Source organism: Canis lupus, chromosome 26, assembly GCF_003254725.2.
Source record: "Canis lupus dingo isolate Sandy chromosome 26, ASM325472v2, whole genome shotgun sequence".
Lineage (NCBI taxonomy): Eukaryota > Metazoa > Chordata > Mammalia > Carnivora > Canidae > Canis > Canis lupus.
The window spans coordinates 16,166,088-16,192,659 of record NC_064268.1 but is presented as its reverse complement, the minus strand read 5'-3'; the positions used below and the strand labels follow the sequence as shown (position 1 = coordinate 16,192,659).

The following is a 26,572-nucleotide window of genomic DNA, read 5'->3' as shown; positions in this document are numbered from 1 at the left end:
CATGATGTGAGTTGAAACCAAGAGTTGGATGCTCAACCCACTGAGCCACCAAGGCATCCCAACATGTGTTTCTTTTAAACAGAATGTTTTATAGGCCTAAAGGAGGTTCTGAATATTTTTTGTACTCAAAATATATACAATATAATCTACATTTACTGAAATTCACGTATGTGACTCACTCAAAATCAGTCCTTTCCCCTACCACTCTTAAATATTATTTGTGAATGTTAGATATTTGTGACACTTGGATCTGTTGGTTTTTACATCTTCCATTGTCATTATGTTAAGCTTCTTAGCATGTTGCTTTGAAGTATTCTTACTAATAAAGGGGACCATACTGCTTAGAGGTTTGGGTGTTGAGCTGAGATATACCATTTACCTGCTGCTATGTGCTGTCTGCCCTTAGGGTACCCACTTTATCTTATTAGAATCTCAGAGTGGCAACTACGGAACTCTTTCAACCTTTCTCTTTTTTTTTCTTTCAACCCTTCTCATTCAGCTCCCACACAAATACTTGTAAGGAGATTATAAATAAAGAGCAGTATAGTGTATTAAGTGTTAATCAGCCTCATTGAGCAGTTGAAAATCCATGGGCGATAGCCTTTAGTGAGATTTATGTAGGAGTGAAAAGATTTTATCCTTTTTCCCCAAGAGGAACAACATAGTGATACCATTCCTGGTCCCCAACCCCTCATCTCACCCCCGCTTCTGCAGGTGGATGTTTCTGTCCTGTGTAGCCACATGGGGAAAGTTAGGTTGAAATAGTTTTATGTTTAAGCATTTAATGGAAAGAAGACTGGGAGGCCGCAGACAGTGGTTTTCTTCTCTCTGCTTGTAAAGAAATCTAAGTTAATCCTTTATTGTTTCTTTTCTTAACCTCTCTATCTCCTGAAATATGACTAGATAAATGTGTATAATCGCATACCTGTTGTGGGGCAGGAATTAGGGAGTTATCTGACTTTTCTTGGATAAATCTCATCATGAGTTTGAAAATGAGGCATTGATGGCTTAACACCCCTTGCTGGGTCATGCTGATAAACTCGACCCAGTCAAGTTCCTTTTGACTGTTTGCTCATGAACAAGTGACCAAGCCCTGTGTGCTGCAAACAAGGAGAACTGAATATTCTCAGTCCAGTGTGATGATAAAACCCAACAAGTGCAAACGATGCATATTTAAGGATTGCGTAGTAATAGTTCTGCAAGGTAATTAAAAAGGATAAGCATTTAATGATGACATTAGTTTTTCTTCTCTTGTTTTCATATTTAAAAAATATTTTTATTTCTCATTGTCAGTATTGAGGATTTTTACCAAATCCCTGTAGTTTAATCCTAATCCTGTTCTGAGCTCATTAACATTTACACACATATAAAAAGAAGTCTTAGGATAGGCTCCCCAGCATCAAGGTTTTCCCTTGACTTAAGCTGCTTTCAGCTCCTCAAGCTTAAGGTGCCCTGTCTTAGAACAGATATTGTCTCCTTTCTCCCCTCTTTTGTCCATCAGCAATGGCTTGTGGCTTTCTTGGGTAGTGTGACCATCTAGCTTTTCCCAGTAGGTACTTGCAATGAAAATAATTCTCCTCCTCCTCCTCCTCCTCCTCCTCCTCCTCCTCCTCCTCCTCCTCCTCCTTCTTCTTCTTCTTCAATAAAGATTTTTCTTTTTAAAAACTAATCTCTACACCCAGTGTGGGGCTTGAACTCACAACTCCAAGATTAAGAATTGCATACTCCATTGACTGAGTTGGCCAGTTGCCCCTCAGTGGAGATTCTGTTGCCCAAAGCAATGGATGACTAGTGTCAAGAACACCAGTATCACACTGCTATCTGGAATTAGGGTTTGGAAAAACGCCTAGTGGGCTTGAAAGAAGGGGTGAAAAGAGAAGCAGTAGGGAGAATGGGTCTGTTTCCTATAACTGTGGGTCTTTGGGGCAGAGGGATAGACAAGATTAAAGTTACAGTCTGGAAGAGCTTGAGTCTCCGTCTCTAGGGAAGGGATATAAAACCCAGCCTTAGAAATGTGTGGCCATCCCTATAAAATCTCTAAGGTCGCTCAGGGGGCACTCAACATTCTTTAATGGGGAGAAGGTTCTTTAGTGCCCATGTAACTGCTCATGCAAGAGAAGCCTTTTTAAAGGCAGGGTTATTGGGCAGCCGTAGGATTATTGGTCAATACAGTATATGACTAACATCAGGCCCTGTCTGTTTTGATAGAGAAGTCAGAGAGGTGATCCTTAGCCTTCAAATTTCATGAGTCATTAAGACTTCAAAACAATTTTCAAGGCTGAAAAGGTTGCTGGCTTCCTCTGTTGTCTAGGAAGGGATGGGGTTGGGGTGGGGGCAGAAAACCTTTCATCAGCATCATTTCAGAAACAAAGGGCTTATAAACACAAACAGAAAGACCGGGATGCCTGGGTGGCTCAGTGGTTGAACATCTGCCTTTGGCTCAGGTTGTGATCCCGGGGTCCTGGGTTGAGTCCTGCATCTGGCTCCTTGCAGAGAGCCTGCTTCTCCCTCTGCCTATGTCCTTGTCTCTCTCTGTGTGTCTCTCATGAATAAATAAATAAATAAATAAATCTAACCCCCGCCCCCCCCGACAGAAGGACAAATTCTCAGAAAAAAAGGACAGTTCTTTTTTCTCTTTTATTTTTTTAGGACAGTTCTTTAAATGGGATATATTTAGCTTAGAAAAAGACCTAGTACACTGCCCTAACCTTTCTCTGCCAAGGTCAGGTGCCTGAGTGTCCTTGGGTTGGAGGGCTCTGGATTTCTGAACAGTGGGGAGGGAACCACAGGAATAGGAGTTGGGGGTGAGGAAAATGAGCTCATTCACCTTGGACCTCTGGTGGAAATTTATCATGTTTTTCCCTGTGGGTGGCTCAAAGTAGGAATGGTGATTCCAGATATTTAAACTTGAGATACAAGGAGTTTGCCATATTGTTTTGCCCCAGTTATAGCTGCCAGGTTTTCAGTAATGGGTAGATTGATCTTATAGATTCATCTTTAGGATTTATTAATCATTTTGCTGTTTTCATAAGTAAGAGAAGCTTTGTGGAATGTATATCAGGAAAGACCTCTTCTGTTCTAGTTATATATCCAACTGTTATTTGTGCAACCAAAGGGCATGTATCATCAACTCTTGCCCTTTTGCCTTTGGATTATATTATGTGCTTTTTTTTTTTTTTTTTAATTAGTAAATCGTTTGCATTTTCTGACAGCATGCCACTTGACAGAAGGCTTAAGTACCTGGGAGAATAGTAATCAGTAGCAAATCAGCTTGTGTCTGAAATGTGGTTGTTGGCAATCTATTTGAGAATAATTGAAAGTTTGCCATGTTCATTTTATTTATGGATTTCCAGGTGAGCGCCAAACTCCCGATTGGGACTCCAGATTACATGGCCCCTGAAGTGTTGACCGTGATGAATGGGGACGGGAAAGGCATCTATAGTCTAGACTGTGATTGGTGGTCAGTGGGAGTGATTGCATATGAAATGGTTTATGGAATGTCCCCATTCACAGAGGGAACTTCGGCCAGAACCTTCAGTAACATCATGAATTTCCAGGTAAAGAGCTATTAGGAGATTTTGAAGTAATATCAAGAACTGTCATTTAAAAATGTATGAGTGAACATTTGTAATGTAAATCAGCAGTGCCAGATAATAACAATAGCAAATACCTATAAAGCACTTTGGGCTAAAAGCTGCTCTAAACGCTTTAGTAATTGTATTTTATTGACTCTCAGCTGCCAGTCATTGTAAGCCTATGCCATTATTTTAGGTACTATTAAAAAAGAACTGTTGCCAATTAATCTATCATTTCATTGATTATAAAATGCATTTTGATTTTAGTGCTGTTAAGGTAATAACTGGGTCTTAGACTTGAAATATAGTTCATTAACTTGGCTAATCCTCAAACAATGTAAGAGGTAGATATTCTTTTCATTTCACAGATGAGGAACCAAGGCCAAAATGGTTAAGTAACTAACTTACCTAGAGTGACAGGCAGTCTTCCTTTAATATTATGCTGTGTTCTTTCTCAGTACTCTTAGCTGTTGAATATGTTAGTAAAATCATATGGGTATAGGGATTAGAATTATAGGAATATATATGAAGTGGAATTAAAACTCTTTTCTAATAATTGTATGTTCCAGTATACTAAGCCCATTTCTTAAGGATATGATTAAATATGTATGTTTTAGGCAAAAGGGAAACTTCATAGGTTTTTCTAACTCAATCTCATCTTTCTGGAATACTTAATACATATTTTCGTGTGTATAATACATATTTTATATGCTTAATACATACATATAATATTACTTGTTATTCTCGAGTCTCCTCTGGGGTTAAAGTTTTCCTTTGCATGATTCTTGGGGCCAATTTATCTCCTTCATTTCAGTCTGCTATTCAGTAATGAGTGAGTTGCACTAGGCATGGTTAGTAAACTGGGTTTGCAGTGATGAGCAAGGAAAAGGCTCTCTGCCTTCTTTCCCTGTTATCACACAGAAATCACAGTGCTCTGTGTTTGTGCAGAGTAGATTGCAGAGGGAGCATGGTGGGGGCAGTGATAGGGTGGAAGAGGGGTGCGGGCTGGGGAGGGCGTTCTAGGCAGAGAGAACAGCATGATTTGTTCAGGCAGCTTTAAATAGCTCATCATTGTTGGACAGCAAAGAGCGAGATGGGGAGTGTAGCTACAAGAGACAGAGAGGAGCGGGGTCAAATCATGAAGGATATTGAACCCTTGCAAAGGAACAAGGCCTATTGATGTGAACAGGCCATTTATTTTGGGAACATGCCTTTGGTCCAAAGTTAAGAGGGCACAAAACTTCCTTCTTTTAAACAAACAAAAAAAAAAGGGGGGGGGGGAACTTGCATATATGAGAAATACTTTTTTAACTTTGGAACATGAGAAGTGGAATCTGCTAAGAGGGTGCTTATTCTATTTTATTGTATTTTATTTTTTGGAATAGCGGTTTTTGAAGTTTCCAGATGACCCCAAAGTTAGTGGTGAATTACTTGATCTGATTCAGAGTTTGCTGTGTGGCCAGAGAGAGAGACTGAAGTTTGAAGGCCTGTGCTGCCACCCTTTCTTCTCTAAAATTGACTGGAATAACATTCGTAACTGTAAGTAGAGCCATAGTCCTTCACTTCCGGTGTTGGAATTGAGTGTAAACACTTAGGAATGATCTGCAATTGTTCTGTCCCACAGAAGGTGGTATAAATTATAGAAATAAGGGCCTTAATTATCTACAGGGGATAGAAAAGGCTAATGATGGAGCTGTCGGTAAGTGATAATTCTTTTCCAAAATTGTTTGCACAGACCGGGGTTATTTATCAAACTCTCTGCTTACATGGCCTTCAGAACATCATCCCTCAGTGAGTTAAAAGGGCAGACTGATGGAGTTCAAGTGTTGTCACTCGCTTTGACAGTTTCTTCTCAGAGGAAAAATAAGCGTAGGTATATCCTTCACAGGTTAGGAAAAAAGACTCAAAAATGAGGCATAGTGTGAGGTTGCTCTGCGAATGGCCAAGCCTGCAGCAGAACCATAAATGTCTCTCTGTGTTCATTTGTTTTCCTCGAGAATATTTGTCTTTGCTCACAGGCTTATAAAATCTATAATGTAGACGCACAGTGGAGTCATTCATATACGTGTCTCTTTGGGGTTATTTAGTGCAAACGAAATTCATTAAAAACAGAGACCTGATTTATTATCAACAAAACCCAAATGCTTTTTTTGTTTGTTTGTTTTACAAATTGGTAATTTGTTGTTAAACCTTTTTTATTTTTGGATGTGTTGTTGATTGAATGTGACCCAGTGATTAGCACAGTAGAACCAGTAGGAAAGCAGTTGGTCTGTGTTTTATCTTTGGTGATGAGGGGACGTGGGGAGTGGAATCCATTTCTAAGGTGTCAAAACTAGGCTTCTAGTTGGAGGCATATTGTCATAATGTATGAGTTGGGTTAAGATCCAGTGTTGTCCAGTTAAAAGTAATTTTGATGGTTTCTCTAATGTGCGCAAATATTTAAATAGACTACATTTTTATAAATCTTAGCAATTCTTTTTCTTTCTGGATGTTACTTAATTTTTCTAATCTTTAGGCATCAGCCCCCAAATTTCCAAGGTTCAGGGCTTTTAATCAACAGTATATTTTCAAGCCTGTCTTCTTTTTCTGCCTTTAGAAAGATTTGATACAGTTTCCAATAGATACAATTCATATACTCAGTCTTTTCTTGCCTTGCCTTTGTATTTCTATAGTCTTCTTAAATGAGCAGTTAATGTTTCTATGCATGAACTTACCGATTATGTCTTAAAAACCTGTCTCAAAACAAAAAACAAAAAATAAAAAACCTGTCTCCATTCAAGTGAGCCAGTGAGTGGTGATGAATTACCCCAGTAACTTTGAGTTTTGGTACACCTTGATGTTGTTTTTGATATTGTGTCCGAATTCCCAGGTTTTGTCCTAGTCTTTTTCTTCCAGGCTGTTTTATAGGCTCTAGGCTTATTGGGTTTAACAAGTGTAACTCCTGTTCTGTAAATTACACAGTGCCTGTAGAGGATACATGTCAGTGTGGATTGTGGCTCATGCTGTCTATCACAAGGCCCATCTTTTAGGGGTGCCAGAGTGGCGCTGTTGATTAAGCATCTAACTCTTGGTTTTGGCTCAGGTCTGATCTCAGGGTCATGCGATTGAGCCCTACGTTGGGCTCTGTGCTCCGTGCAGAGTCTGCTTGGGTTTTTCTCCCCCCTCACTGGGTCTCTCCCCCTGCTATCTCTCTCTAAAATAAAATACATAAAATCTTTAAACAAACAAAACAAGGCCCATATTTTAGAAGGTCCCGGTTTTCTTTGGGGTGAGATGACATTGTAATGGGTCACTGCAGTCTTGGTCATCTTCACACTTGCTGCTTTCATACTTACCCTGCCTCCTGTGGCTATCTACTTAGAATTTTCCATGTCCTAATACATATCCACTTTTTTTTTCTTCTTATTTTTTTAAAGGTTTTATTTTTAAGCAATCTCTATACCCAACATGGGGCTTGAACACACAACCCTGAGACCAAGAGCCAGGAGCTAGCTGCACACTCCACTAACTGAGCCAGAGAGATGCCCAGTTTTTCCTTATTTTTTAACACATGTGCATGTGTCACCCTCCACTCCCACCTCCACCCCCACCATTTTGTATCATGGAATTCTCGTCCATCTGCATCCTGATTTTTTTTTTTGAGGTTATTTTTTTAAGTAAAAATTGTATATATTTAAGGTGTACAACATGATGATTTGATGTACATATACATGGTGAAGTGATTACTGTAGTCAAGCTAATGATCATATCCATCTTCTCACAGTTACCATTTTTTCCTTTTCTGTGTTGAGAGCACCTGTAATCTACTCTCTTAGCAAATTGCCTGTGTTCAATATAGTGTTATTAACCATAGTCATCATGCTGCGTATTGGATCTACTTATTTATCCTCTATAACTCCAACTTCACACCCTTTGACCACTATTTCTCCATTTCCCCTGCCTCCCTGTCTGGTAGCCATCCTATTCTCTGCTTCCATGCTTTTAACTCTCAGATTTCACAGAAAAGTGAGCTCATGTAGTTTTTTCTCTCTCTGTGCCTATATTATTTCCCTTAGCATAATGTCCTCCAGGTTCATCCATGTTGCTGCAAATGGCAGGATTTCCATCTTTTATTGTTTTTGTTTTTGTTTTGTTTTGTTTTGTTTTAAGGCTGAAAGATATTACCTTGTGTGGTTTATATACCACAACTTTATCCAGTCATCCATTGATTGGCACTTAGATTGTTTCTGTATCTTGATTGTGAATAATGCTGCTATAAACATGAGAGCACAGATATCTCTTTGAGGTGCTGATTTATTTTTTTTGGGGTATACAACCAGAAGAGGGATTATTGGGTCATGTGGTAGTTCTATTTTTAGTTTTTGAGCAACCTTTATACTGTTTTGCATAGTGGTTGTAACAACATTCCTACCAACACCATACAAGGATTCCCTTTACTCCACGTTCTTGCCAACACTTGTCTTTTTTTTTTTTTCCCTCCAAATAGGCTCCATGCTGGGTGTGGAGCCCAGTGTGGGACCCAAACCCATGACCCTGAGATTAAGACCGGAGTGAGATCAAGAGTCAGATACTCAACCAGCTGAGCCACTCAGGTGCCCCTCTTTTGTCTTTTGGATACTAGTCATCCTAACAGGTGTAGTGCTATCTTATTGTGGTTTTGATTTGCATTTCCCTGATGATGAGCGATGTTCAGCACCTTTTCATATACCTGTTGGCTGTCTGTATGTCTTCTTTAGAAAAATATCTTTTCATGTACTTTGCCTTAAGTCTTGATTCTCAAAAATCTCAATGATTTTTATGGACTTCTAACTCTCAGTATAGTGGCTCTGAAGTGTTGTGAAATATGTTTGCCTTAAAACATTTCTCTTAGTTTTAATAAACCTTTTACTTTGGAATAGATTTATAGAGAAGTTGCAAAGATGGCACAGAGAGTTCCCAATACCCTTCTCCCAGTTTCCCCTACTGTTATAACATCTTACATAACTATGCCACATTTGTCAAAACTGAGATTAATATTTGCACATTACTATTAATTAAACTTGAGACTTTATTCTGATTTCACCAGTTTCTTCCTTTATGTCTCTCTTCTGTTCCAGGATCAGTCCAGGGTGTGCCATATTGCAATGAGAGTGTTTGTGGTGGATGGGACTACACCAGGGTGGGTTGGCTCTTCATGTCCACTGAGGACTGGTAGCAACTTTTCCTGAAGGTTCTGTGGCATCCCTTGCTATGCAGAGAGCCGTGGTATTTATTGTTTCTCCTAGCAGATTTCCCTGTTTTTCACCAACCTCCATTCCCTGCATATTTGCAATCAATTCAGGGTTGTGTGATTTAAACATTGCTGGACTCCATGCTATTTGAGTTACTTCCTAACTACATAACTCTAACAGAAATTATGCCTTTGTCCAGTCCTATTTTTCATAAATAAGCATTGAGTGATTTTGATCAACCAAAACACTTGAAGCCATTGGATTTCTTGAGTTTATGGTTGCTACTTAAATGCCTTATGGTTCCAGCATATTAAATATTTCTACCCTCCACACCCAAGATTGTTCCTTGATGAAAGCAACATTAGCCTCTCTGCTGCCTCACCCCTAATTCTTCTTTTTCTTGTTGTAACCAAAGAAAGGAAGTACTGCTTAACACAGCAGGTAAGAATCTTCTAAAACTCATTATCTCCAGAGGTGGCCCTGGCAGGATATATAAATGCAGTTTAAGAGGGGTCTGGGCAAATTTATGAATGATAGAATTGGGAGTGGCTGCTGAGGGGGGAACTAGGACATGCCTTGGTTTTGATTCCAAAGTCAGATGAAACATCTGTGTCCTCCTGGGTCCAGCCTCTTTGGGTTGCTCTGGGCAACGCTATGCGAACCAGGAACCTGACCCAGTTCTAGAATGCTGATTCTCCCAGCAAGTCAAAAGCTTTGTGATGAGTTATTGCCCCATGAAGGTCACTAGACACCCATTACCCTGATATTCCATTCCCAGCTTCACATGATCAGATGTCAGTGTGCGTTTTTCAGCTGCTTATTATTATCATCATTATTTCAAGGCTGCTTTCCAGGTTCTAGTAGGAGGCTTCTTAAGGATATTGGCTGCCCTGGGCTCTGCAGTCCCAATGATGTTTCCTATATTGGGCAAGAGTCTGGGTGTACCCAGCCTGATTTTTGTGCTGCTGGAGAGCTGAGGCCAATTGGAACACCTCTTTCATTTGTGCCTTTGTGGTTATACCTCCATTTCCTGGTATTACGTACCTGTTCCTGTCAATGGGGAAGTTTTGCTGCCTGGTGTGCTTTTCTAGTCCCATCTGTTAAAATATCTACCCAGAACAGGCATAGTGATGTCACAGGAACCAGCATGCTAGTCCCTTTCATCCAAAACCATCATGTCCTGGGCCTCAATCTCAGGACCCTAAGATCATGACCTGAGCCGAAATCAAGAGTCAGACACTTAACCAACTGAGTCACCCCCATGCCCTCACATAGGCTTGATTTTTTTTTTTTTAAGATTTTATTTATTTATTTATTTATTTATTTATTTATTTATTTATTTATTTAAGATTTTATTTATTTAGTCATGAAAGACACACAAAGAGAGGGAGAGACATAGGCAGAGGGAGAAGAAGACTCCCTGCTGGGAACATGATACAGGACTTGATCCCAGGACCCTGGGATCACACCCTGAGCCAAAGGCAGACACTCAACCACTGAGCCACCCAGGCATCCCTCATAGGCTTGATTTTAAACAAAATATGGACTATGACCTGGTGACTCCTTCTGCACATACACCATCCTGTTCTTTCCTCTGATCTGTTACCCTCCCCAGCCTCAGACCTAGCCATGAGAAAGAACAATGTTGCATTGAAGACTCATTTCCAAAATTGGGGTTTATGTCATCTTGGGATGAATGACAGGATTTGATTTATATTTTCTGTTTATTAGAACAGCGTTTCTCAACCTTGGCACTATTGACCTATGGGACCAGATCACTCTTTGTGGTGGGAGCTGATGTGTGAATTGCAGAATATTTAGCAGCACCTTGGCCTCTAGCCATGGATGCCAGCAGCACCCTCCCCCCTGCAGTTTGTGCCAACCAAATATATCTCCAGACCTTGCCCAGTGTCCTTTGGGGGCTGTATCTGCCTCTGATGGAGAACCAGTGATTGAGAATTGGCCTGGTGGTTACTAGGAGAGAAAGTATTGCAGTGATCAGAATCACTCAAGACTGTCATTGCTGACAAATGATGGAAGTATAGTTTGGGGCCAGTAGGATCTTGTTGTGTAGAGTGTGGTCCATGGACCAACAGCATCGGCATCCCTGACATCACCTGGGAGCTTGTTAGGGATGCAGATACTCGGGCCCCCCTAGACCTGCTGAGTCAGAAATGGCACTTTAATAAGGTCCCCAGAAATAAGATTCCTGTGAATATTAGCATTTGCAAAGCCGTGCAAGATGAGCCTTAGAATTTCTTTCTCATCTTTGCAGGATCCTGCTTCCTCATTGTATTCTCTGGGCTCAGGATAAGGGGAGACTGCTTTTTGGCTGAGGACTTCCATTGGCTGATGAACTGCTTAGAAATGCTGGATTTTAGGCTCTGCTTTTGAGGAATTGAAAGCTTTTTTTCCCCCAGACTTTACAGCTTTCATATCTTTCAAGATGGTGGCTTCACTTAATCTCCACCTGCTGATAGCAAATAGGTGGTTGTAAAGAAGGCATTTTTATGCCTTGCACTCCCCATCCCTCCTCAGCTAACTATTGTCTCATATTTACTTTTAATTAAGGATGGATTCAAAGTTTTCTTCATTAACTTTTTTGGTGTGTATTTTATTGCCATCCTTCTATTGAGTACCTCCTATGTACCAGGGGCTCTGCAAAGCACATTATATGTATTATTGTCCCATTAACTCACTGTACCTCTGTGAGACGGGTGCTATGATTAGTCTCACAGTACATGTAAGGATATTGAGGCCTAAGTAGATGAAGCCGCTTGACGAAGGTCCCAGAGCCTGTGGTTGGCAGTGGCCGAAGCAAATTCAGGTCTCTAGGACTCCAAGTTCTCTTTGCTTTTATTTATTTGAAAAGTTTATACAGTCCTTGATTTAAAAAAAAAAAAAAAAAAATTCAAGTGACCCAGAAGGTTAAACAGTGAAACTAGTCTCCTTCTCACTCTATGCGCAGGGCCTCTCTCTAAAGTGAACCACTATTGTTAGTTTCTTATATAACTTTCCGGAATATTCTAACATAAACACCAGTATGGCCTATACTCTTAACAACCTCATTATATTGCCTTCTAAGAAATCAGGAGTTTTTATTGTCAGGTGATTTTCCTGCATCATTGATATAAATGAAGAGATCTTTGTAAACCCTACCATATTTGTCCTTTGAATGGACTATTCTGGCATTGATTTCTGATGAGCAGCATTCTCTTCCTTACAAATGAAAACCCCTTATGTTTTTTTTTAATTATTTTTTTAAAGATTTTATTTATTTGTTCATGAGAGACACAGAGAGAGAGGCACAGACATAGGCAGAGGGAGAAGTAGGCTCCCTGTGGGGAGCCCGATGCAGGACTCCATCCCAGGACCCTGGGATCATGACCTGAGCCAAAGGTGGATGCTCAACCACTGAGTCTCCCAGGCGTCCCACCCCTTATGGTTTTAACATGAATATTTCACTTATTTGTTTTAGCATTCTGTGTTTAGAATAGCATTATCGCAGTGGCTTGTGAAGCATATAGGTGTTGGTTTATTTTGGGCCTTTTTCAGGTCTGTTTGTTTTGGATTCCTATCATTTGGGTAGATATCTGTCCACGCTTTGTTTCCTAAGCTAGTTTTTGGGGGTTGGTAGATGTGCTTTGTTTGCCCTGGTTGGCCCTTAAATATATCTCCCTGTCAGACAGCCACCTAGTCACTTCAGGGGCATGAGGAAATGAGGAAGGGGAGCTGGGCTGTTGGGAGATCAGCACGACAGAGGGAGGGGTAAGAAAGTGGGAGGGATGCTATAGTAGTGATGGCAGGAATTCAGCTTACTAGACTAGGAGGATCTGGGCACCCCACCCTCCAACATAAACAAGGAGTAATGAAGATACGTAGTCAGTAGGTCTTACAGGCTTATGGGCTATACAGGCGAGTATTTATGTGTCTCTTGGGGATTGTTCGCTTTTTAGAAAGTAAGTTATGATAGGAGCAAATAGGCTAAGAAGAGCTAAATGCTTATAAATTAGGATTATGGGATTTCCCTGCTCCATTCTGAATTTAGAAGCTATATCCAGAGATGTTAAAAATATGCAGTATTTCATTTTATTCCAAGATAAATTGAGATGGCTTATTTTAGAGGTAATTGCAATATCAAAAGGATTAAAAATAAATAAGTGTGGGAATCTGGTTGAAGAGACTAAGTATCCCAGTAAAGAAATAAAATCAGGGTTAAAACTAAAAAGTTCTAGTCAAGTTGCTGGACGAGGACCAGTTTGGGACTCCTAGCCTCCTAGTGGCCAAAGCAAAAAGGAAAATAGAACAGTTACAGTTTCTTTTGAACAATATGAGGGTTAGGGGTGCTGACTCCTGCATAGTCAAAAATCGGCATATAACTTTTGACTCCCCCAAAGCTTTTAACAGCCTACTGTTGACCAGAAACTTTACTGATGATGTAAATAGCCATATAACATGTATTTTGTGTGTTATATGTATTACACACTATATTCTTACAATAAAATAAGCTAGAGAAAATGTTATTAAGAATGTTATGGGCAGCCCCGGTGGTTCAGCGGTTTAGCGCCGCCTTCGGCCCAGGGCGTGATCCTGGAGACCCGGGATCGAGTCCTACGTTGGGCTCCCTGCACGGAGCCTGCTTCTCCCTCTGCCTATGTCTCTGTCTCTCAGGAATAAATAAATAAAATTTAAAAAAAGAATTATAAGGGAGGGAAAATAGATTTATAGTACTGTGCTGATTTATTGAAACTAAAAGACAACCTACAAAATGGGAGAAGATATTTGCAAATGATGTATCAGATAAAGGGCTAGTATCCAAGATCTATAAAGAACTTATTAAACTCAACACCAAAGAAAAAAACAATCCAATCATGAAATGGGCAAAAGACATGAACAGAAATCTCACAGAGGAAGACATAGACATGGCCAACAAGCACATGAGAACATGCTCCGCATCACTTGCCATCAGGGAAATACAAATCAAAACCACAATGAGATACCACCTCACACCAGTGAGAATGGGGAAAATTAACAAGGCAGGAAACAACAAATGTTGGAGAGGATGTGGAGAAAGGGGAACCCTCTTGCACTGTTGGTGGGAATGTGAACTGGTGCAGCCACTCTGGAAAACTGTGTGGAGGTTCCTCAAAGAGTTAAAAATAGACCTGCCCTACGACCCAGCAACTGCACTGCTGGGGATTTACCCCAAAGATACAGATGCAGTGAAACGCCGGGACACCTGCACCCCGATGTTTATAGCAGCAATGTCCACAATAGCCAAACTGTGGAAGGAGCCTTGGTGTCCATCGAAAGATGAATGGATAAAGAAGCTGTGGTCTATGTATACAATGGAATATTACTCAGCCATTAGAAATGACAAATACCCACCATTTGCTTCGATGTGGATGGAACTAGAGGGTTATTCATTTATTTATTTATTTATTTGGAACTGGAGGAGGGTATTATGCTGATTGAAATAAGTCAATTGGAGAAGGACAAACATTATATGGTCCCATTCACTTGGGGAATATAAAAAATAGTGAAAGCGAGGGATCCCTGGGTGGCGCAGTGGTTTGGCGCCTGCCTTTGGCCCAGGGCGTGATCCTGGAGACCCGGGATCGAATCCCACGTCGGGCTCCCGGTGCATGGAGCCTGCTTCTCCCTCTGCCTGTGTCTCTGCCTCTCTCTCTCTCTGTGTGTGACTATCATAAATAAATAAAAATTAAAAAAAAAATAGTGAAAGCGAATAAAAGGGAAAGGAGAAAAAATGAGTAGGAAATATCAGAAAGGGAGACAGAACATAAGAGACTCCTAACTCTGGGAAATGAACGGGTGGTGGAAAGGGAGGTGAGTGGGGGGTGGGGGTGACTGGGTGATGGGCACTGAGGGGGGCACTTGATGGCATGAGCACTGGGTGTTATGCTATATGTTGGCAAATTGAACTCTGATAAAAAAAAAAAAAATCGTGTGTAAGTAGACCCCTGCAGTTCAAACCCATGTTGTTCAGTGGTCAACTGTATGAGAGCCGCAGTCTCATGACAGAAAAATCCAGAATGGTTTGCTCAGGAAAGACTTGATTTTCTGGATACCAAGCCCTGAGGAATTTCATCACTGGGTTCCACATAAATGAGACCTCCTTGTGGCATGGTGAACCTCATCCCTCCCAAATGTGCTCTGAAGATTTCCCTACAGCTGCTGCTGCTTTTTAAAAAAGATTTATTTATTTATTTTAGAGAGTGAGAGAGCATGAGCAGAAGGAAGGGTAGAGGGAGAGGGAGAGAGAATCTCAAGCAGACGCCCTGCTGAATGCAGAGCCTGATATGAGGCTCGATTCCACAACTCAGATCATGACCTGAGCAGGAGTCATGAGACAGATGCTCAATTGAGTGAGCCACCCCTGCACTGCGCTATGGCTGCCTTTTTTTTTTTTTTTTAAGATTTTATTTATTCATGAGAGATACAGAGAGAGGCAGAGACATAGGCAGAGGCAGAGCAGGCTCCATGCAGGGAGCCCTGTGTGGGACTCGATCCCAGGACCCAGGATCATGCCCTGAGTCAAAGACAGGCACTCAACTGCTGAGCCACCCAAGTGTCCCACTATGGCTGCTTCTTATAGTGCCTCTCAGGGTAAACCAATGGTACAATGCTGAATTTCAGTTTAGTAAAATCATTTTCTAAATAAGGTAAATTAATGCCTTTCCCCCGGGGAAGGTAGGGAACAGGTTTTTCTGGAAAACCCATAAATTGGAGTCTTCAACCCTTAAATTCTCACTTGCCCAAAAACCTTTTACAACCAAGCAAACACGGAAATGATTTGGCCAAAGATTCAAAATTATATTAAACATCTGGGACTGTATTCAGCAGCCAACTTTTGAGTCAGTTCTGTGAAGTGTGGTGATTGCATTTATGCTCATTTTCTGAGTGTGAAGTTTGGATAGAACTAAGGAGAGTGGCTGGCAGGAGTTGAAACAGGCTAAAAAGCCAAAGGACAAAGAGTAGAAGGTTCAGGTGATCCACAACCAATGGTTTGGAAGTGATTTTCAGCATCTCATTTCAGAGAAAATAAATGTGACCAACCCAGTTGCTCCCTGGTGATGGAAAGAAAAGGATTGCATTCATTGCACAGCATTAGCAATTTGGGGTCTAAGACCTTCCTGTCCTTCAAACTTCTGACAAACCAAAGACACAGGCAAGGAACTGATAGCCAGGGAGGGATGGAAGCATCCACTTTGTTCTTGGCAAGGCAAGTGCTCAATACCCTTTGATGCAGGGCTCCAGGACATTTACCACCCTCCCAGAGAAGAATGGACGACCTTCCCTCAGGGATGGAGCAGCCTTGTCACGGTGGGAGTGAGGGAAACCAGGAGGACAAGTTGGCTGAGTGACTGCCACGGCTGGACGTAGGTGGTGGAACAGGAAGTGTTAAGCTTTGTTCTTTGCTTTCCAGGCATGGTAACCCTGCCTTCCAATAAAACATAGCCTGATGTTGTCCAGCTTTGATGAGTCACATTAGCTCCTTCTTGGGGGAGGAGTGAGCAGAGGGGTGAGGCTTGATGTGTTTGTTCAGCACGTCCACCTCATGTGGTGAAGGAGCCTGACTGGAAGCTCCTTAGCCCAGGAAGGATTGGAGACAAAATATTCTCACTGCCCAATGGTTTATTGAGGAATAATAAACATGTAATTGCATGTATTTTAAATGTACAGTTTGTGTTGATATATGTACATACCTGTGAATTCATCACCATGCTCAAGAGCAAGAACATATCCATCAACCCCAGAAGTTTCTTCATGCCCCTTTGAAACCCTTTCCTGACACCCCTCCCCATTCCTTCCTTTGTTCCTTGGCAATGACCGATCTGCCTTTTGTCACCATAGTTAAGCTTGTATTTTCTAAACTTGATATAAATTGAGTCATGCAAGGCATGTGCCTTCTTTCATTCAACATATTCATTCCGAGATTCTTTCCATGTTTTGGCATGTGTCACAGTCCATTCCTTTTCATTGCTGAGTAGTAGTTCATTTATGGGTATACCACAGTTTGGTAGTCCAGTCCTCTGCTGATAGACATTTGGCTATTTGACATAAAGCTTCTATGAACATTTGTGTGCAAGTCTACAGACTGACACATTCATTTCTCTTGGGTAAATATCTAGGAGTGGAAAGTCTGGATTGTATGATAGATGTATATGCTTAACTTTTTAAGAGATTGCCAAACTTTTTCAGAGTGGTTGTACCATTTTATATTTTCACCAATAATGAATGAGAGATCCAGTTCCCCCATGTCTTGTCAATGCTCCCAATAGTTAGATTCAAAGTCACTCATATCTTGGGATATAGTCAGCTATGGAGATAGGCTTAATTTTTTTAAATTAAAAATCTATCTCTATGTATGTATATATATACACACACAAACACAGGTATACACGCATATGTCTATGAATACTATTTTTTTCTATGCCATCGACTTGATGAAGGAGTCAGGTTGTTGGCTTACAGAATACCCCCACATTTGTCTCTTTACTTCCTCAGTAGGGGATGATGATGGTACTTGCTCTTCTGGTCCTTGTAAACTAGAAGTTATATCCAGAAGCTAAAAATAGATTCCAATTTGACTTTTCTGGCAAGAATATCTTGTAGAGGGGTTTCTCCTGGCCTAAGATGGGACAATATGAGCACCAAAAAGACTGCAGTGGCTTGAAACACAACAAATACATAACAGTTTATGAGTTCTAAATGATAATTTGAAAAGAAATCTCACTGGTCACTTCTGGCAATTGCTAAGTCATTACTCTGAATGTTACTAAATATAGGGAAAGAACCAAGCATTTCTCTTGCCTTCCTATTTGAATTATATTTCAGGGTTTGTTGATGTGCTAATAAATGTAGAAGGAAATTAGAAAACCACCATTTTGCAGCCCTTAATGAAGTAATGGCTGTAGGCAATGCTCATCAATGTCTGCTGAAACCTTTAAGTGAAAGGAGGGGGGACTTTATCCTGGAAGGATCAGGCTGATGTCATCAGAACCCATGGATCATTCTGAACATCACAGGATGAGAGACAAGCAGACATTGTATGCCCTCTAATTTCATGCATTAACTAGACAGCACATTCAGAATACTGGGAAGTATTCTTGCCAAAAGAATTGAATATGAATGAACAGAAGGCCCTCAGCTGAACTACCAGTTAATAGGAAACATGGAGGACAGGGAAACATTAAATGATGTCACAGAGATACACTCAACCAAGTCTAGTATGTGGAATATTCTATAGAGACATGTGATCCAGTTTCTTAGACCAATAAATGGCATTAAAAAAAAAAAAAAGGTCAGTATTACAGATTAAGAGACCTGCCAAATCAGTTTGTAAACCTTGGTTGGATCCTGATTCAAATGAAACCGACTGTAAAGAGACATTTTTGGGACAACTGGAGAAATCGAACACAATATGGTATTAAATAATGTTACAGAGTTACTATTAATTTTGTTGGGTGTGATGAAGGTATTATGGTAACAGTGTTTTGGAAGTCCTTATCTGTTAGAGGATTGGTTCTCAAGTCGGGGTGATTTTGCCCCCTACAGGACATTTAGTAATGTCTGGAGACCTCTTTGGTTGTCATGACTTGATAATGTTGGCATCTGGTGGGAGAGGTCAGGGATACTGCTAAATGCTCTACAATATACTTGGCAGCTCCTACAACAAAGCACTGTCCATTCCCACATGTCACTAGGGCCACAGTTGAGAAATCCTGTTTAGAGATATGTACTGCAGTAGTTATGGGTGAAATGGTATGATGTCTGGGGTTTGCTTTTAATAATCAACAAATGCAGAAACAAGACAAGGATGAATGGAATGGGATGGGAGTTGCTCATTGCTGAAGCTGGGTGAAGGGCATGTGGGAGTTCATTTTATACCTTACTGCTTTTGTGCGTGTGAAGATATATTTACAAATAAATTTGAAAATGTTGGAGGAAAGGATACTGTAGTGTTCTGAGGGCAGCAAAGAAGGTGTGTAATGTGATGTGTTCTTGGGTGTAGGTAATTCAAGGGAGAAGGTGCTCCAAAGAGAATGTTGTTGGGTGCTAGAGCGATCTGGTCCTAGGGAATGGAAGCCAAGGAACTAGCTCCTTCACTATTGTTTAAGTATGTTCTGGGGGCTTCCACCTGGGCCCCACAATGGCTATATCCAGACCTAACCTGGCATGGAAATGCAGTCATGGCCAGTTGCAGTTTGAAAGGGTTCTCTTTGGAGCAGTTCCAGCCTGTGTAGGTATTTGGCAGGTTTGCTGAGTACCTAGACCCAGAGGGAGGGGGGCAAACAAAGTAAAGTTACAGTATTAGAAATCTGGCTCACGTATGATGCAGAATTGAGAGAACGCATCTCTCAAGTGTAATCCTGTGGGAAAATGTAAGCCGTTTATCAAAAACTTGATGTTAAAGTGCCTCGTAGGAACATGGCTTTTGAGAATGGCGAGATTCAGGCAGAGCACACAACTCCATCAAGATCTCAGATCTGCCATCAGAGAGGGACTCTGCTTAGCTGTTGGCAGCCAGACCCTAGAATCCTTCAGATTGATTGACTGAAGCATACTAGAATAATGCTAACTTCCTTATTTGTCTCCTTTGATGACACCATTGTAAAAATTGATCACAGGCCACATCAGCATTACCTTAAAGTCTCTTTGTGACTCTTTTGAGAAGCGAAGACATGGGAGAATATTTTATTTACCTAGGTCTATTGGAAACGGATCTAGTTTGTCATCATCTTGTATTTCTTACACAACACATTGTCTGGAGGAGCTACACCTAACCACTTCCTGCCTAGAGGGGAGAGGGTAGGGGACTTGCCTGAGGCTCTGGGGGAAGGAATATGTTCTGATGGGCTGAATTAGTTACATATATTTAATAAGGAGCTGTATTTGCCTATCCCCTAACTTATTCTGTTGGTTCCCATGATCTCTCTGATACTGGATATCTTGCCCTTCTTACAATTACAACCTCTTGGGGATCCCTGGGTGGCTCAGCGGTTTAGCGCCTGCCTTCGGCCCAGGGCGTAATTCTGGAGACCCGGGATCGAGTCCCACATCAGGCTCCCTACATGGAGCCTGCTTCTCCCTCTGCCTGTGTCTGTGCCTCTCGCTCTCTCTGTCTCTCATGAATAAATAATTAAAATCTTAAAAAAAAATTACAACCTCTTTGTCTCAGAGTTTTCCCATCCTAAGAGTTGGTTGGTGACATTCCTAAAAGCTCTGCTCTTGTGTCAGTTGTCACATTTTGCCACTTCTTTCTTAGCCTGTCTCCTGTTAATCCACATCGTCTCTGTTTCTGTTATCACTTCCTTAGTGTAGAATTTGTCATGTTGACTATTGTAGACTTGTCCGTTAGAGGTTTCTGGCATCGACTTCTTCCAACCATTGCTCGTGCAGTGATGGTATCAGTCTCTGGCACTGACATCAACCTGGTACTCTAAAACTCTAATAATCCCTTCTGTCAATCCAATCCAGGGACCCCCTGCTTCAAGGTCTAGCCAAGATTTCACACTCACTTCCATCCCAGCCTCATTACCCATGGCTGTCTCTGGCTGCTGCTCTGTGGTTTTTCTAAAGTGGTACTCTTCCCCACTCTAGCCTGCCAAGATACCTTTTAACCAACTCTTGACATTCAATCACCTCCATGACACTTTCCTGCAGGAACACACAAAACTCACTGTATCCCCTTTGGCAGAACGTGCCAGCACTCCGTTCATGCATCTCTGCTTTTGACACTCACACCTTGACCTCTAAATGACATGAATAGCCTCTTCACCTACTTTGCAGTTCTGCCTTTGTACTGTGGATGAGTGCGATCACATTAGTTGCTTCAGATTTTAAAGAACTGGAAGATGGCTAATTTTCTGTTGCTCTTCCTTTTAGGTTTGAATGTACTATCTGATTAATTACTTTTTTTTTTGAAGGTATGGGACATCATGGTAGATAGAATGAAGTTGAAAATGTTTTTGATTTAATATTGAATGCCCACTGTGTTCCAGGCACAGTCCCGATTCATTATATCCTTACACAATATTTATTTATGTGCCTTTGTCCTTTATGACGCTGTGTTGGCTGTTATTCTTTTTTTTTTGTGTGTGTGTTGGCTGTTACTCATCTTGTGCTTTGCCACACGCAACTCAGCACCAGTGTCTGCAACTCATAGTGATGATTAAAAGTCATAGGAGTTTTATGAGCTATATCTAGTCTCAGATTTTTGTTGTCATACTTGTTTTTTAATGTGCCAATTCTTCATGACTAAATCGGGTACTCTAGGTTTCCTAAAGCAGCACATTGCATGAAATAGCCCATTAGGTTTAAGAAATTATCATACATCCAAGGTTCTTGTTATTCATTCATTCCTTTAACAGAATGGATATTAAACATTGAATAAGGATAGCCAGGTGTTAGATGTGTGATGGTGAACACAACACAGACTTCCCCCTCATGGAGCTCATGTTTCAGTGGGGAAAGCAGGCAATAAACACTATACCAAAATCAGAAAATCTTTTATATTTGTAATATTAATGTTTGTGTGATATGCTGAAAAATTAAGGGTGGGAAGGGGTTAAATGGAGCTCAGAGGAACATGTTAGAGATGAGTAGGGCCAAGAGGATGAATCCATTTGGTTCTCCTTTCCTTGTTTGTTTGCCTTGTTTTTTTGTTTTTGTTTTTTAATTTGAAGGCAATACATTTCCCCCCCTCAAAAGCTTCTAATGAATGTCAGGATTACAGAAAAGAAAGAGAATTTATGGGAGAGAGATTAAGCTCTTAAAATAGCTTTTTGTCTCTGAAAACCTTGTTCTGCATCTCTCTTATAATTGGGGATGGGGAGGAGAAGAAAACACTCCAGCACTTGCTTGCATAGACCTTGCCACTATGGGGAATGTGCCCTAATATGACCTCAAGCACAGGCTGATTTATTTTTAAAAATACATAGGAAAAGATTTTCTTGTTTTTCTTGATATTTTTTGCCAATGAACAGTAGATCTTAATACATGACTTCTGATTTGTCATTATTGAATGTGGTAGGTATGGGGGGGTGAGATGATTTCATAATCATGTATTAGAAAATATTAATATAGGTACTCATTAACATATTTTTCAGACAGAACAATCTCCACTTTTAAAGCCTCTTCATTTAACTCAAACATCAAGTAATTTTCTTCGTGGCCGTTATTATGCTAGGTGCTCTCTTTTCAGGAGTCATTTTCTATACATCTGTTCAGCAAATATTTATTGTGCACCTGTAGTGTGCCTGGCACTCTGCTGTGTTCTCAGATGTAACATCTGTCTTTATCAACATAGACTCAAATCCAACAGCCTATTAATAACGTTTTGTAAAGGAGAAAAATTACATTTTTTAAAAGATTTTATTTATTCATTTGAGAGAGAGAGTGAGTGAGTGGGAGGGAAAAGGAGGTGAGAGAGAATCTGAAGCAAACTCCATTTGGAGCACAGAGCCCGCCTTGGGACTACTACTACAGGCTGACCTGAGCCAAACCCAAGAGTCAGATGCTCAACTAACTAAGCCTCCAGGCTGCCCCAGAAAAATTACATTTTATGAGGATCAGAAAAGGAACATTTTCCATAAGACATAAGAAAGAGGAGAATTAGCCCCAAAGATAGATGAGGTCACATACTTGGTAGTCTTTAGATTTATTTGACCAAGTATCACATAATCCTTTCAAAATGTGAGATCCAGATTTTGAGCTAGTTCACTCTCTTTTTCTAGTACACCTGTTAAGATATGCATTGAACCTTCTCATTCTTTGTCTCCTGACTTCTTACTGTCTTGTCTCTTTGTCTCTGTGCTGCATTCTCTGTGAGCACTTCTCCAACCGCAGATCTCATTAGAATGCAGGTTCTGATTCAGTGGATGTGGGGCAGAGCCAGAGATTCTGTATTTCTTTTCTTTTCTTTTTTTTTTTTTTAAGATTTTATTTATTTATTAGAGAGCAAGAGCATGAGCCAGGGAGGGGCAGAGGGAGAGGGAGAAGCAGGCTTCTTACTGAGCAGGAAGTCCAACGTGGGGCTGGATCCTGGGACCCTGAGATCATGACCTGAACTGAAGGCAGACACTTAACCTACTGAGCCACCCAGGTGCTCCAGAGAATCTGTATTTCTAACCAACTCTCAGGCAATGCTGATGCTGCCAGTGTAGATCACACTTTGAGAAGTATGGTTCTATGTGATTGCTTCAGATGTAACTGCTACTTCACTAATTTTCTCTTTGGCTCTGTCTAATCTTCTATTTAATTCATTCAGTGAGTTTTATTTTATTTTATTATTTTTTAAAGATTTTATTTATTTATTCATAGAGATGCAGGGAGAGAAAGAGAGGCAGAGACACAGGCAGAGGGAGAAACAGGCTCCATGCAGAGAGCCTGACGTGGGACTCGATCCAGGGTCTCCAGGATCACGCCCTGGGCTGCAGGCGGCACTAAACCACTGCGCCACCGGGGCTACCCCATTCAGTGAGTTTTAAAATTCAAATTCAACAACAATACTTTTCATTTTTTTAAGGTTGTTTGGTTTCTTTCAAGTGTGTGTGGTTCTTTTTTCAGAGTATTCTATTCTTTTATTAGAATAAAAATACTCATTTATCTTAATAATAAATTTATGGTTTTTTTTTTTTTAAGATTTTATTTATTTGAGAGGGGAGAGAGAGAGAGCTTAAGCAGGGGAAGAGAGAAGCAGACTTCTCACTGAGCAGAGAGCCTGACACAGGGCTTGATCCCAGGACCCAGAGATCATGGCCTGAGCTGAAGGCACATGCTTAGCAGACTGAGCTACTCAGGTCCCCCTAGATTGTTCTTTCATCTGTGGTTTTTGGAGGGCTAATTTTTTCATTTCTTGTGTGTAATGATGGTCCTTTGTGGTAGTTTGGGTGGTCTCTTTTCCCTCGTTTTGTGTAGTTGTTGGTTTTTACTTTTTTTTTTGTCAACTCCTTTCTTAGTAGGGACTGCCTCTGTGTGTGTGTGTGTGTGTGTGTGTGTGTGTGTGTGTGTGTCTGTCTGTACTGGATTGTGGAAGTGCCTCCACAAGTTCTCCTTTTGTATCTGTGAGTGCCCTAAGGACTCGGTGATCCTGGGTCAGTGCCAATGTTAATTTCTGGCTTTGTAGTTTCCCCTCTATGCAGGATCCTGTACGTGCAGACACCCTAGCTGGGATTATAATCACTGGCCTATTTCTTTCCCCCTGAAGGGTCCTGGCCAAGGGTAAGCATCCTTGTCACTTTCTGGTGGATAGAGAATTGCCAGTTTGAAGCTATGGCTCCTTACTCCCCAAGTGTGGCTCTTATAAGTACTCTTCCTCCTCCTTTTCCTTTTCCTTTTCCTTTTCCTTTTCCTTTTCCTTTTCCTTTTCCTTTCCTTTTCCTTTTCCTTTTCCTTTTCCTTTTCCTTCCTTCCTTCCTTCCTTCCTTCCTTCCTTCCTTCCTTCCTTCCTTCCTTCCTTCGATTTATTTATTTTAGAGCACATGAGTAGGAGGCAGGGCAGAGGGAAAGAATCTCAAGTAGATTCCTGGCTGAGTGCAGAACCAGATACTGAGCTTAATCTCAGGACCCTGAGACCATAACCTGAGCCGAAATGAAGAGTTGGACACTTAACCAACTGAGCCACCCAGGCGCCCCTCTAAGCCCTTCTTTTCAGACTTTCCTGTTATATTCAACTGACTACCTACCTGGAGGTTTATATCCCTGGCTTTTTTAATCTATCCTGTGACTATCTCACCTGTTACCAGCTGGTGTATTTCATGTTGATTTCTTCTTCCTTTTATTGAAGATTGTCTGGCCCTTTTTCTAATTTCGACCATATGGACTAGCTTTTGAGCATAATGGAGTTTTCAAGAGAACTCTTATTTTATTGTACAGAATTTCTAAATCATAATTATTTCACAGAGGGTTGCTCCTACCCTTATATTAATCATACTTTTCACTCAGAAATGGGATTCTATTTTAATCTCCCAAAGATAAATTAGTATATAGTGGAAAGGGAATTAAGCTTCTGCTAGGAATGAACTGATACGATAAACACAAACATCCACACAAGTATGTGCATGATTTGCACAGGAAAGAAGAATATTCAACACAGATTTTGCTGTATTTCACTAGCCTTCATTAACTGCAGGACCTGTCATAAACATGGATCTCATGTGAGCAGGAACAATAGTAGGTGATCTTTATGGAATGTTTACTGTATGCTAAGGAATATGCTAAGCACTTTGTATAGATTTTTTTTTTTTCATTTAAACCTCCCAACAGCCCCTTGAGGAAGTTATCTTCATGTTGAAAATGAGTCTCAGAGAGGTTAAGTGACTTTCCTGAAGTCACAGAGCTGGTATGTGGTGAAGCTGAGATCGGAACCCACTCAGATTCCAAAGGAATTGCCATCAGGCGTAATGCTTCATATTCGTATCATCTATGAATCTCCATACATTCTCTCAGTCTTCATCCAAGTTTTTTGAGGTGGAGAACTTCACTCTCTGATTCTTACGAAATGTACTTTCCATTGATTTTTTTTTTCCCCTTAAAAAAAGTATTGGGTAATTGAAATCAGATTGGATTTGAGGCTGTGTTGATGGAAGTACACATGAGATGTGGGCTGAAGCATTCAGTGTAATTTTTCTTTCCATCAGCTAATTTTTAAAGTATTAAGCAAGTAGATTCTGATACTAACAGGGAAGATTTAAATTCTCTTGAGAGCTTGGTCTTAAATAATTTTCTGGTAGTGCATTTCACGTTTTTAATCTCCTCTCATCTCAGGGTACCTGAAGCTCTGGGAATGCTCCTTTGCATTTTCCGGGAGCAGCCACACCTCCTCCTTGTGGCTTCCTTCCCCCTCTCCCCCACCCCCAATACCATCCCTTCACCACTCCATTCATTCCCCAGCTGCTCCTTCAATATTGTTGTCATTGGGGTACTTTGGAAACAGCCAGATTCTTTGGAGTCTGTAAGCCGAAAACAGACTGCTGCTCCTATCTGGTGCACAGCTTGCCTCAGAAAACAAGGAGTTAAAAAGAAACCTGGACTGTGACCGGCTGTGACAACTGTCCTAGGGGGCGCTGTAGCAAGCTCTGGCAGTGACTCATGCTGCTCTGTCACTTGGATCAGCATTGGCCCCTGCCACGCAGGCGGCCAGGTGGGGTTACAGCCAGAGCACGCACAGAGTGGGGAGCATGAAGCCTGCACTGCGGGGGCCGTGATGCCGGGCTCGCCAACTCAACCGGCCGGCTTGTCACAGACACCTCAGCCTGCAGCCATGGTAACGCTTCTGGCGCGCTACACCCCCCGGAGCCCACCACAATGAGCAGCCTCCCGGTGACTGATGGACCAGTGTCCCCCTCCCTGACCAAGAGAACTTAGTAGGTCTGCAGAAAGTGGAGAAGATGTAAGATGCCCTTAGCCGGGAGTCATGCCTTAACGAGGTAGGACGCAGATGTCCATCGGTGCATTTACACCATCAGCGCACAGGGGTGCTGTAAATCATTGGGAAGAACTTTATTTGGCTGGTGTTTCATTATGCTGATTAAACTGCGGTGGATTTGGGCAGCATGATTGAGGTGGGGAGGAGGGATAATGAACTAAAAAAAAAAAAAAGTGGTTGATAAGAGCTCTGAGCACACTCATCTGGCTATGAATGAGCTAGACTGCAGTGCTATCCTAACACGAGTTACATACCTCCCAGGTCCTCTTTCCTGCTCCTTCCTCTCATTCCAGTTAATCCATGAAATGTAGAAATTCCATCTTATTTCAGTGATT

The 26,572-nt window shown here is 41.2% G+C and overlaps 1 protein-coding gene across 11 annotated transcripts in view; it reads left to right on the top strand.

Annotated features, from left to right (window-relative positions):
• Window positions 1–26,572, top strand: part of CIT (citron rho-interacting serine/threonine kinase) — a 165,105-nt gene that overhangs the window by 38,300 nt on the left and 100,233 nt on the right. For all 11 annotated transcript variants that reach the window (XM_025474152.3, XM_025474159.3, XM_025474161.3 and 8 more), the window contains 2 exons: window positions 3,354–3,557; window positions 4,961–5,114. In XM_025474152.3, the coding sequence (XP_025329937.3) occupies window positions 3,354–3,557; window positions 4,961–5,114 (358 nt within the window). The remainder of the gene's footprint in view (window positions 1–3,353; window positions 3,558–4,960; window positions 5,115–26,572) is intronic.